This window comes from Siniperca chuatsi, linkage group LG13, assembly GCF_020085105.1.
Source record: "Siniperca chuatsi isolate FFG_IHB_CAS linkage group LG13, ASM2008510v1, whole genome shotgun sequence".
Classification (NCBI taxonomy): Eukaryota; Metazoa; Chordata; class Actinopteri; order Centrarchiformes; family Sinipercidae; genus Siniperca; species Siniperca chuatsi.
This window is the reverse complement of record NC_058054.1, coordinates 15,307,718-15,320,589: the sequence shown is the minus strand read 5'-3', so window position 1 is coordinate 15,320,589 and position 12,872 is coordinate 15,307,718. Positions and strand designations below refer to the sequence as shown.

At 40.1% G+C, this 12,872-nt stretch overlaps 1 protein-coding gene across 6 annotated transcripts in view; it reads left to right on the top strand.

The window, feature by feature from the left end:
* tnn (tenascin N) overlaps nucleotides 1-12,602 on the top strand; it is a 47,383-nt gene extending 34,781 nt beyond the window's left edge. The window contains exons 10-19 of one of the 6 annotated variants that reach the window (XM_044219040.1): nucleotides 1,542-1,805; nucleotides 2,169-2,432; nucleotides 3,937-4,200; nucleotides 6,801-6,931; nucleotides 7,805-7,943; nucleotides 8,135-8,286; nucleotides 9,167-9,263; nucleotides 9,351-9,515; nucleotides 10,151-10,314; nucleotides 11,845-12,602. In XM_044219040.1, coding sequence (XP_044074975.1) covers nucleotides 1,542-1,805; nucleotides 2,169-2,432; nucleotides 3,937-4,200; nucleotides 6,801-6,931; nucleotides 7,805-7,943; nucleotides 8,135-8,286; nucleotides 9,167-9,263; nucleotides 9,351-9,515; nucleotides 10,151-10,314; nucleotides 11,845-11,994 — 1,790 coding nt within the window. In that variant the 3' untranslated portion in view covers nucleotides 11,995-12,602. The remainder of the gene's footprint in view (nucleotides 1-1,541; nucleotides 1,806-2,168; nucleotides 2,433-3,936; nucleotides 4,201-6,800; nucleotides 6,932-7,804; nucleotides 7,944-8,134; nucleotides 8,287-9,166; nucleotides 9,264-9,350; nucleotides 9,516-10,150; nucleotides 10,315-11,844) is intronic. The other 5 variants (XM_044219042.1, XM_044219044.1, XM_044219043.1 and 2 more) reach the window with 5 other exon arrangements.
* Nucleotides 12,603-12,872: the final 270 nt, after the last annotated feature.

The following is a 12,872-nucleotide window of genomic DNA, read 5'->3' as shown; positions in this document are numbered from 1 at the left end:
GGGACCAAAGACTGTTAGGACATTTACATAGTCAACAGTAAAGGAAGTCATTGTTATGTATTGTCAAGCAGGGTAGCAGGGGAAAGCAAAGGATTGGACCCAAATGCAGACAATGCAGGCAGGCAGTTCAATGATTTAATGATGAACAAAAAAGCTTGCACAGATATCAGACAGGCAGTGGTCAAAACCAGGGAAGCAGTCCAACAAAAGCAAACAAGTCAAAGGGAGCAAACAATAATCCGAGTCCAGAATAAATCCAAGAAACACTATGGGAAACAATGGCCGGGATGCTTGACATAAAACAAAGACAAACTGACAAAGAAACAAGGGAAGCACACAGATTATATACACTCAGGTGAGGGGAGATGACAAGGCAGAGGGGAAACTAATCAGGGTGGGGCAGATATTTAAAAGTGGAGGGAACACCACACAAAGACAGGAAGTAAAACTGCAAGACACATGAGGAGAGGCGAGTATACAAAATAAAACAGGAAATGACTAAGCTAAACCCAAATAACCACCTGAATATAGGTGTTTTTCAAATTTTTTCTATTTTTATACACGTTTTCAATTTATTTTCATTCAGGTTCAGTTTTCATATTTGTACTGGTGCCTTTTGATGAGAGAAGCAGACATTAGCTCCAATAACCTCACTCATACATAAACCAATGGGAGTGCACATATGCAAATATCAACTCACTTTGCTAGCTGGAGTTGTTATCAATTGTGATCTCAATTAACTATAACCTGAGCGATATGGTGAAGAGCAACAATTATTATTATTATTATTATTATTATTATTATTATTATTATTATTATTTTGTCAGGATGAACGACAGTGGAGAAAGAGCAAATAATTTCACAGATGTGTGAAATGATTTAATGTATACATTTTGTGTATACATTCAGTGATAAAATCAAAGGGTTGTGCTTTTTTCAGTGGACACTTCCTTACCTGTTTTTGGAGATTACAAATATTCAGAGTGAAATAGAGCAGCAAAGACACAAGATACATATAGAATACATCTAGAAGCCGAACCAGTGATATTGTATCACAGAACATCAGTGGTTCAGATTTTTTTTAACTGTAACAGTGTTCTGTCACCATCATCTTGTTTGCAATAGTAGTTTGCATGTTCTTTAATTAACATAGTATCCGCATAGTACCCCTGCTTACATAACAATGTAATATGATGTCAAACTTGGATTCAAAACCTCAACAGAATAAAATGTCACATAGGGTTCTTTTAGGTAATAATTAAATAATTTAAACATTTGCTAAACAACAGTTATTCATTGTTTCTAAACAGTTTTCATCCTCTTGATGAGAAACCGACTAGTTTTGATTAAAGGACCATAAAAAAACATCAAACCCCTCCAAACACTTTGATCCAAGTTTGACGTTTCTAACCTCTTACACAGTGACCAATGTGTAACTACATTATACTGATTTGGATCAACTGTGTGTAGTTGTTGTTGTGTTTGCACTGAATGTAGTGATGTCCTTTAGTAGTCTGTACTAACCATAACTCCCCATGCAGAGCTGGACGCTCCTATTAACGCCTTGGCCCAAGATGAAACAGAATCCAGCTTCAGGGTGTCATGGGATCACACCCAGGCAGAAATTGATGGTTACGCCCTAACCTACAGCTCCTCTGAGGGATCAAGTGAGGAAATCCCAGTTAGGTCTGACAGTTCTTCATATATGCTGACCGGCCTGAGGCCTGGTGTCCTCTACACTGTCTACATCTGGGCCATCAAGGAGAGCAAAGCCAGTAGGAAGATCTCAACACAAGCTGAGACAGGTCACAAATCTAAGACTTTCTGTTCAAATTATCTCAACAACTAATGCCAAATTTAGGGTTTAATGCTCATTTACACGCACTGGTATGTTTAGGCACCTTAAAACATTTTGACAAGACAATTTCAAAGAAAGGTAAGTTTCAAAACCTTTATATTTTCCTAAATGGTAACCAGACCAACATCTGGTTGTTAGATGTAACTTTCAGCCATTGTGTAATTAGTCTATTACAAAAATCACAACTCTATATGTAGGACTAGATGCTCCTACTAAGTACTTGGCCAAAGGTGAAAGAAGACAGCTGGTACAGCTCATTTGCATTTGCATCAGTAGTGTATTAATATCCTCTACTAACATGTCCCTCTAGAACTGGATGCTCCTGCTAATCTGTCAGCTCGAGATGAAACAGAGTCCAGCTTCAGCGTCTCATGGGATCCAGCCCGGTCCGAAATAGATGGCTACATCCTAACCTACAGCTCTTCAGAGGGCTCTAGTGGGGAGATTCCAGTAGGGCGTGAGAGCACCTCTTACATGCTGACTAGTTTGAGGCCTGGGGTCCTCTACACTGTCTACATCTGGGCCATCAAAGGAAACAAAGCCAGCAAGAAGATCTCAACACAAGCTGAGACAGGTCTCAAATCTACCATCTTCTGTTAAATCCAATTAAAGCCATGCCTTGACTGAAATAATCACCTCACATATTCTTTTGTCGGTCCATGTTTATGTTTAATACATCATATTTTGACAAGACAACTCCCTTGTAAACCCCAAAAGAAAAATGTGTTTCTCACATGACAGACTAATCAGAATCCGCTTGTTTGTTTAAAGGAGTATGTATTCATCATCAGTTCATCCATCTACTTGCCAACTTCTTATGCGGGTCACGGCGAGCAAAGCAGCCCATACATCCTTTTATCCTAACCCCAATAACTTACTCCAGCTCTTCCTGAGCAGTCCCATGCCAGCTCAGAGGTGCAATCCCTCCAGCATGTCCTGCAGTCTCCCCTCAGTCAGTCATGCCTGGATCATAAGGAGGCACTCAGGGCTCAGGCCCATTCTTTCCAAGTGACCAAAACACCTCTACCTGCTACTCTGGAAGAGCAGCTGCTCCATTCATACTTCCTCTCATAACAGTAGACACTTCAGTCTGTCATGCAGACTGAGGTCAGCCAACATGTTGGGGAACCTCATGTCTTGTATCCAAAAATATGATCATTTCAGTTACATGTACGGTGTTACTCAACGTTTGTGACCACAGATGAAGGATGGATTGAAGATTGACTCTGGAAATTCACAGCTTTGGCACAACTGTCTCTTCACTAGCATGATCTGATATAATGTCTGCATTGCTACACCTAATTCCCCTAATGTTTCGTCTTTCTCCTACACTCATGTGTAAAAACTCAATTTACCTGGATCCTTGGAGCAGCTGCCTGCTTATCTGAATAGGACAAGACACCTTTTACCAGAAGAGGACAGTGGAAGGCCTCAGTTTGACAGCCTTCTTCACTCCTACTGTACACCACCAGGTTCTTGGGGTGTCACAATGACAACCACTCTTCTAAGAGGTATAGGCTCAGAACTTCCACCATTTCTGGCTGAGCTACAAGGTTCACCCAGCCACAGGCCTGGCTGCAGGAGTGGGCTCTAACCGTGACTCCATATGCAGAACTAATCTCTTGGCCCATCATCAGTGTGTCTTGAGACACACAACTGCTGTCAAAAATCAGTGGACACTAGTTTACCTACAGTTCTGATGAGAGCTCACGTACAGAGACACCTCTTGGATCCCATGCTGTCTCTTACAAGCTTACTGCCTGGGTCCTTGTGTCCTTTATATCATCTGCATTTGGGCAGTGCGGTGGGACAAAGCTACTGGGAAGATTTTAACATATATCTTATCTCATATATGCAATATAGAGGGTATCTCATTTTTATGATACGATATACAAACGTCATTCTTCTCCTCATAATTACTATGATATTACTAATATTTTTAGCATATGCATGCCAAAAGATTTCATTTGTTCACCTTTGGGTCAGAAATCAAACACTACATCTTGTAGTTTGCACCAGTAGTTCGTATAGTTTGCATCAGTAATATATTAACCACTTCCACTAACATCTTCTTCTAGAACTGGATGCTCCTGCTAACCTCTTAGCCCGAGATGAAACAGAGTCCAGCTTCAGTGTGTCATGGGATCCAGTCCAGGCAGACAGTGATGGCTACATCCTAACCTACAGCTCCTCTGAGGGCTCTAGTGAGGAAATCCCAGTCGGGTCTGACAGCAACTCTTACAGGCTGACTGGCCTGAGGCCTGGTGTCCTCTACACTGTCAACATCTGGGCCATCAAGGGGAGCAAAGCCACCAGGAAGATTTCAACACAAGCTGAGACAGGTTAATACGCTACGAACAGGCAGGATTTTCTTTCTGGATTTTCTTTCTGGTAATAATAAAGCTCCCCTTTCTCTTGAAATGGCAATTCATCGTTTAACACCTAAAAAATGTAATTTTGTCAGATTTCTCTTTTCAAATATATTTGTACATGCAAGCAAAGCAGCCATTTACATATGGAAACGTCGATGGATGCTATCCCAAACTAGGTTTCTCCAGTTAAGGGAAGCCTTAATCTGATGTTTATATGAGCCAACTATGAGAATGAGTTTGTTAATGCTAAAATCAACCATTCATTTTAAAAAACAAAATTGGATGATATCCAGAAATCAGGATTTTTTTTTTTTTTTAAGATATACTATATTGTCTGAAGCAGTGCTGGAAATTGGAGGAGGAACACTTATTTGGGTACACCAAACAAAAGGAACACAAAAGTTGTGCAGACAGATTCTGGATTGTTTTTTAAATATCTTTCTTACAAGGCATCAAAAAGCTGTGCAGGGCCCATAAGCACCACAGCTGTGGCACCGTTTTAAAAAATGTTGTGATCTTAGCACAAAGCATGAAAAGTTCCTGTTTGCATACACAAACTCAAACAGGTTAGTCTGAGAATGTCTGAGAATGCTGATAAGAATTTGCGGTAAGTCAAGATCTGCTACATGTGGCCCTAGTTTTAGGGAATATTGGTTCTACAGAAGCAGTAACAGTATTACGTACAGATGCATGAAAGTCGCTGCCTTTCAGATGTAGAGGACAATAACTACAGTAATTTCATCCCCACAGAGTTGATAAGAAATGTCATGATTTTAATTTATGTAGAAAAACATTGAATTGGGTTGTGAATTCCTGCAATTATTGATGTATTTTACTTCTTTAATGTTGTTTTATGTGACAATACTGGATACACTGGTATTCACAGGGTTTAAGGGTTAAGTATCAGAGGTCAGGGAATACATCTGGGTTGTTTTGTTGGGACAGGGAGTTACCTGTGGTACTTGCATCATGTGTGAGACCTATTGGACTCTTTGGTAAACATACAGTAACTTGTGCACTTTTTGAATATATCAGTATAACCTTTAAAACTGCTGATAGAGTAAAAACAGTAATTCAATCTGAGTATAATAATCTACCACATTTTGTAGACACCTGCAAACCAAGTGAACTTGGAAATTGCTTTATTTATTCATCTAATAATAATGATGCTTTTGATTTATGCACACACAAAACAACAATCCATCTATTCATACACCATATCACCTTTGAGTTATTCAACTGTAAATTTCTTACAAAGTCAAAACTTGTTTTTTCTAAACTCCTGCTCTGGCAGGAAATGTTTCCCACAGGCCAAGCCAGGTCACAGAGTATGTCTCGCAACTTAGTGTGGGGTAAAAATAGCAGCGGCAGCACACGGTGAATGGGTTACAACAGGGGTAGCTTTGTGTGAGCCAGATGATCTGTAAAATCACCTGGGAGCTCTAAGTGAAAGCTGGATCTTTTTCAATTAGGCAGCAAATGGCAGAGTTTTGGATTATAAACTTGTCTTGTCGTAACTCATTAGGAACCATCAGAGGCTGCAGACCAACACGGTGCTGGGTTCAGATAGGAAAGCCTTTGTGTCAAAAAATATCATCTGGGACGCATAAAAGCACGTGTTATAACATTTGTGACTTTATTGGACGAAGTAACAAGCACCGTTAATGTGTCAGATAAAACTATCTTGAACCAACATCACTGCATTTCACAGACTAATGATACCAACGGTACTACTAAATTCGTCACTGTTCACACTATTTTCTCCCATTACAATTTAATTACCAGAAAAGCGGTTTAATTTTTTCAGTGATAGTAAAACTGACAATTGGATGAATATAAACAGAAGGTGGTGTTTTTACCAGAAGAGGACTGAAAGTATGACTCTTGACTTGAATAAATAATAGATTGCTTGGGCTGATATTGTACGCCATGGTGACATAAACTTCCTCTAATTTATTGAGCCATGGGAGGTTAAGGTTCCCACTGTTACAGCAGGCGTCTTCATGTCAGACAAATTATTTCAGCATCTGTTTTGGGTCAAACCACCAAAGCATTTAAATAAGGCAGAGGAATAACTGCCAGTTTATCTGCAGAGGCAGATTGTAACTCTGCAGGCGGATAGTAGTCATCTCTGGTGTTGCGCTTCAGGTGCAGAGAGGCTGAAAAGCTACAGTGTCAGATACATTAATGTTGCACTTATCATTGAGGTAGATAAATGGAATAAAAGGGCATGAATACTGCACCGCAAAGTTATGTGCCTGTGTCTGAGAAACACTTAATTCACTTGTGAGTATGAGAAAGGTTTGTGAAAAATAATACAGAGAAGATTAAAAGGATGATTTATCAAAAACATTCAAATATCTGTATAATTAAAGAGACTCTATTCTTCTTTGGAGTCACTCACAAGTGATTATTTTCCCCAGTTTTAGAGAACAAACTCAAGTGAAAGCAGCACCAAAATCCTCTGCTCACCCAATCCAGGCCTGAGCTGATAAGATGTATTAATGGACATACAGTAGACACCATGTTATTGTGCTGTAATTCTGTCTGATTTACACTCCAATCCACAGACATTGATGCCCCTAAGGACCTGAAGGCAGCAGATGTGACGGTGGACTCTACCGTTTTGACCTGGATTCCTCCTCTTGCTGACATTGAGGGGTACATCCTCACCTACAGAGATCAGGATGGCAACCTGGAGGTACTTAGCCATGAGGTTTGACACACATATTTTCTCACCCAAACAGGAAAAAGGTTAACTTCAGAGTTTTGGTAATATTTATTTAGACTTAACATACTAAGAATATATACAAGGTGTGAGTGTGCACACCTTGTATATATTGTACATTTACATTAGTGATGCCCCCAAAAATCTGTGTTCAGAAAAAAGACTTTGTCCAGGCAGCACAAGTTTTCTTACACTGCAGTATGATAATGCCACAACTGAGGTATTAAACTCTTTGTTTCACAATTTGTAAATACAGAGATAAACTGTTCTGTATCAGGGTATATTAGCATTTATTTTTGTACAACTGCTACATTAAATTACAATGAACACACCATCATATAAAAACTATAAAAACTATTTTATTCTGCATTGGGTAAAAACAGAGCTGCAGTTACTTTGAGTATGCTGTCACCAAATCGGAATATTGAACTATACAATGCTGAACTTTAAGTCCTGTGTTCGTCTTTACAAGCATGCAAATACTACTTGGAAAACAGTTTCTTCACTGTTTGAAATAAGCTGAGGCTGCAGTAAACGTGCATGTTCAATTTAACCTCTGTAGAACACTGCCCTCTTCTGGTCAAAAATAAAATGAAAATACCAGAAGTAATTTTAAGCACATGGATGAGGTGATCTTTCACTTGATATTCTTTTAAGATCTTCTAAGAATGAGGAGCCCATTTAATAGCTGTCTCTAATTGAAGTTCAAGACAGTATCATTACTCACACAGTGAATGTGATCAAGGGCAACATTACAGACCATACATTATGTGGGAGAACTACGTTACTTTATAATTTACTGAGTGTTCAGTAAGATTTACTGCAGTTGTTATTTATTGTGGTCAGACGGTTGAAAAGCAGCTTGGAGCCAGCGAGAGCAGTTTTGCTGTATCCAGTTTGGAGATGGGGAAGACATACATTGTCACCGTCATTGCCTACAGGGGGAACAAGAGGAGCAAGGTGGTAGAGACTATCTTCAAAACAGGTCTGTACACTGTACTGTCTACTGAATCACTGCTATCTTCTGCAGGTCCATTGTGTATGATGTTCTTTTCTATTTCTAATATTATTATGTTAGTTTGTCTGACATTTATCAGGTTATGTCATGTTACATGTTCATGTCATATCATGAGTATTAAATAAACATTAATAATGTCGTCACATCCCCTTCCCCAGTTGGTCTCCTGAACCCCTTCCCCATGGACTGCGTTCAGATCATGAAGAATGGCAATAAGAGGAGTGGTGTCTACACCATCTATATTAACAATGACCGCTCCAAACCAATAGAGGTTTACTGCGACATGGACACTGATGGAGGCGGCTGGCTGGTACGAATTATTGATAAACTGCATAGAGTGCACATGGATAAAATATCTTTTGAATAAGGTTTCAGGTATTAATACCATCTATCATAAATGATAGGTAGGTTGGCGGAGGCAATTTCCTGGAGGTTGTCTGATATCACTCCTATAAACTGGGCACAGGCCATGTCGTTGGCATAGGTTAGATTCGCATTCAACCTGTTCTTCTTCCTCAGTGTGATCTGGGATTTGAATTTTGTAAACAGGAGTTCCTCTTTCGCTATGTTATAGGCAGTGTTGAACTTGATGACTATTTCATTCTCCTCCGTTGAGCGATTACTCTTATCTAACTGCTGAAAAGTAGTCGGGAAGGGCTCAGTGTTTCGGGTCATGCATCGGCCCCTGCAGGTTTTGTGTTTCTTACTGTTGTTGTGGAACTTCAAAGTTTCACGCTTAAATTGTGTTGACCCGGTAACAAGTTTAGAGTTGCTTCCAATGGATGGGCCACATTGCCTACAATACACACACAGCATAGCTTTGCAGTTGTACTGCAACCATGGGTACTGCATTAGCCATTGTGGTTGAAAGTAGTACTTTTTCTTCTTCACTGGCTCAGTCGATCTCTCCCTGCCTGCACTTTCATCATCACTGGGTGCGTCTGAGTAGGAACCTCTCGTTGGCTTTCCCTCCCCACCAGCCTCCTCCTCTCTCTGCTCATTTTGCTTTTTAAAATAATCTGCTTTTGAGTCTCCCAACTTTAAGGAAATGCAGTACCAATTCACTAGTAGTTAACAGTTATTGCTACTGAAATTTTAGTGGTGGAAATGGTAACCGACAACCCAAAGCAAATTGTTTGAAACATTTGTGTAACAGCTGTCAGTGAAAATCCTGTGCTCGCTGCCTTCAGGTGCTCCAGCGACGTACCACTGGCAAGCTGGACTTTATGAAACGCTGGAAACAGTACATAGCAGGATTTGGCAACATGACAGACGAGTTCTGGATTGGTGAGCACTCCATTGATCTGTTTTCTGCCGACATTGAAGCATGTACATATGAACAGTAAAGGATATTTCTTTCTTCTGTTCCCTCAGGTCTGGATAAGATATATGAGCTCACCAACACTCCTACTCCTACTGAGCTGAGGTTTGACTTGGGCCTGGGCTCAGAGAGAGCCTATGCTGTATACGACAACTTTAAGATTGCACCGGTCAAGCAGAAGTTCAAACTCACTATTGGCAAATACAGTGGGACAGCAGGTGGGTCTTTTGCTCCTAAAATATTTTTCAAAACTACCAGCAATACGATAAACCGACACTGAGAAGACAACATGAGCAGCTTTCAGAGCTTACATTTTCTCTCTGACACTACTATACAAATATATACACATTATAGAAGAATTGAGGGCAAGGATGGCAGTGAGACAAACAGGGATGGGAATACAGGGTTTTCAAGCAGGAGGCACCCCACCCATCATTCTGTGGGATGCTGAGAAAGCAAATACACACCAACAGTAGGTGGGATATTTGTTTCAGAAACTTATATTCTGTCAGTTATACAGTAGACAGTAGTTATATAGGGAAGGCTGGATTTGAAGAAGTCAGGGTTTTAGTGGGCTTTAAAGCCAGACAGATACAGACGCACAGCAAGTGGGACGCTGCGTCTACACATACCACAGTGTGCTGAAACAACATATACTGCATCTCTCTATTTTTGGCATTTTATTAAATTCCGTCCATCAGGGAACACATGGAGAAAAAAAAGAGTGAGCAGCAAAAGTGTGTGAATATATTGTGGCTAGAGGAAAGTTACCTGCATACTGCCTGTTCTTTAGCCTTTTTTAACATTTAAACTCTACTAATTATTATTGTTAATTATTGTTGATGATCCCCAGGTGATGCAATGACCTACCACCAAGGCCGGCCCTGGACTACTGTTGACTCAGATAACGACATTGCACTGGGTAACTGTGCCCTGACCCACCGTGGCGCCTGGTGGTACAAAAACTGTCACCTGGCCAACCTCAATGGAAAATGGGGAGACACCAGGCACAGTTTGGTGAGTGAGGAGGGAGGTAGCTCTGCACTGGATCATGCATGCAAAATGTGTTTTTTTGTCATTATTCTAAATCTGCTAATGTGGGTTAAAAAGAACAATAAGATTTTTTTTGAAAAAGGGGGTCAGCTAGTAGAGAGGTTCATCCAGTACTCGCAGGGTTGATGGTTCAATCCCTGGCTTCTCCTGTCCACAAGTGTCTTTGAGCAAGACACCACAGTACACCTCAGTTGCTCACAATGGTAAGGTCAGCACCTTACACTTACAGTATAACTGCTATCCATTTACCATTTAAATTCTCTGTCTAGATTTTCATAACGTACATCGGCATACATGCACCTAAGTGTATTAAATCATACTGTTGTACTCTGACCAAACATGAAATGTCTTGATGGTTTAACATCAAGGACGAGGTGTTGAAGTTAACTCTTCTGGTTGTAGTGTGCCTTCACACCAACAGGTGGCACTGACAAACATCATGCTCTCACACCATCCTTCCCAGTAAATGGCTTTATTTTCCAACTCTGTGTGAAGTTCTAGCATTTAAATCTGCGTCATTAAGTTAAGCTATACTGTGGATTTTTTGTCTAAACAATATTGATCTTTGAATAATATTGATCTTGAATAATAATGCAAACAGATCCCAAAACAGTGTTTATTGTGAATCCCCTTCAGCTCAAAATGTCACTGTGGCAAATAACATTTTCGTTCTTGATCAGCTGTTGAAGGTTTCAACACTCAGGGTTAGTTACAAAGTTAGGAAGAGTTTTGCTGTTTTCTTTTCTATTTATTTTGCATTGTGTAAACATCTGCTAACTGCTTCTCCTGTTACAATTTGACACTGCTAAAACAATACACAACAAATACAACTAACCATCATGTTCAAAAGAATCATCATTGTTATTTCTGAACATACTCACAAAAAGACAAAAAAAAGGGCGCTGACCGGAGGCTGTTCCCTAGTCAGCAATCAAAGACAACTTCACCCCAGCCCACTTGTAGTTGTTTTGTTTTGGATTGTTGAGGTGAAGCAGAAATGGCCTGAATCCATCAGCAGTGATAAGAAAACACATTTCTCACACCAGCTATAAACCGTAAGTGTTTTTTACCAGGTTGATAGGGTAACAACAACAGTTATTATGTCTAAGGGAGACTGATACTGAAGGAAATGCCAGGGGAGATCTCTGCTCTTGTCGAGATTTCGCCCATAATATTGCCGCTGCAGATGTCTCCTGCAATGTTTGTTGGCGAAATGCAATAACAGTCAAAACAAGTTTGTACTCACATGAAATGAAGCCAGAGGCTGGTATTTATTAGTGTTTGTCATTCTGCTTGTCTTGTCATGCCGCCTGCCTCTTCTGTGACTCCATCTCTCTCCTCGCTGTCTCTCACCCTTTTCTTGTCTCCCTTATTTCCCCCTCTCCCTTGTAACTCCAACTTCTCCTCCTAACCATGCTTTGCTTTCCCCTTTTGTCTGGTCTCTCCTTCTATATTTTAATCTCTCTCTCGCTCAATCTGCTGTGCTGCTGTCAGGGAGTGAACTGGGAACCGTGGAAGGGCCACCTCACGTCCCTCGACTTCACCGAGATGAAGATCCGCCCTGTGGGAGCCTTGTCCAGCAGGAAGAGGCGATCGTTGATGGCCAGAGAGAAGAGCAGAACCACAAACCTCCAAAAGAAATAAGAGAGCACCTCCCACTAAAACACAGTCATCAGTCCCATTAACCTGCGATCATGCTAGATTTGAGTGTTTCTGTACATCTTGGTGCTTTGACCACACAAGAATTCCCCACTGGTTTACATGCCTGTATCAACTCTTGGACAATATTTACACTTTTTGAGCAAAGAGAAAAATGCTCATATGTAATAGTAACTTATTATCTGTTTGTGTACAATGAGATTCATTAGAAATTCCTAGGTTCAGTGTGATTGTGGGAAAGTGGCAAATAGAAAACCGCCTTGGTGTTGTTTTGAATTGAAGTTGAACATTAACGAGTTTAGTCTATTAGTTGTAACACAATTGTAATTTTAAAAACTCCTGTTTCACTGATTCTGGTAGTAATCTCAGTTATAAATCAGGAAACAGTAGATTTTATGTTAAATTGGGAACTAAGAAATCCAATTTTTCTCCTATTACTGCATTCATTTTAACTTTTTAAACCTCAGGGCAGCAGCCGAGGTGATCTGTATCATATTTGTTTATTTTGTGTCCTACGGAAAATTTCAGTAGCAACTTTTCTTGTGTATAGTAGTATTGTCAACATAAATGTAAAAAAAAAAAAGTGTTAAAAATGGCTTGTGTGTTTTGTTTTAAGATCATTAGACGATTAGTGAGTTAGTGCCCTGAGTTTATTGATTATGAAGCTGGCTGGCTGTGCCACATTAAGCTGCCAGTGTGCCGCAAACACTGTCACATCACATTAGTTTGTGTAGGACAAGCCAGGGAATAACAATGGATGGCTGTCTTGAATGACCATATTGCTCCTGCTTTACATTCATAGCATAGGGACAACGTATATCAATCAATGTGATGTGCCCGTATCATAAGGCCAATAAGAATGA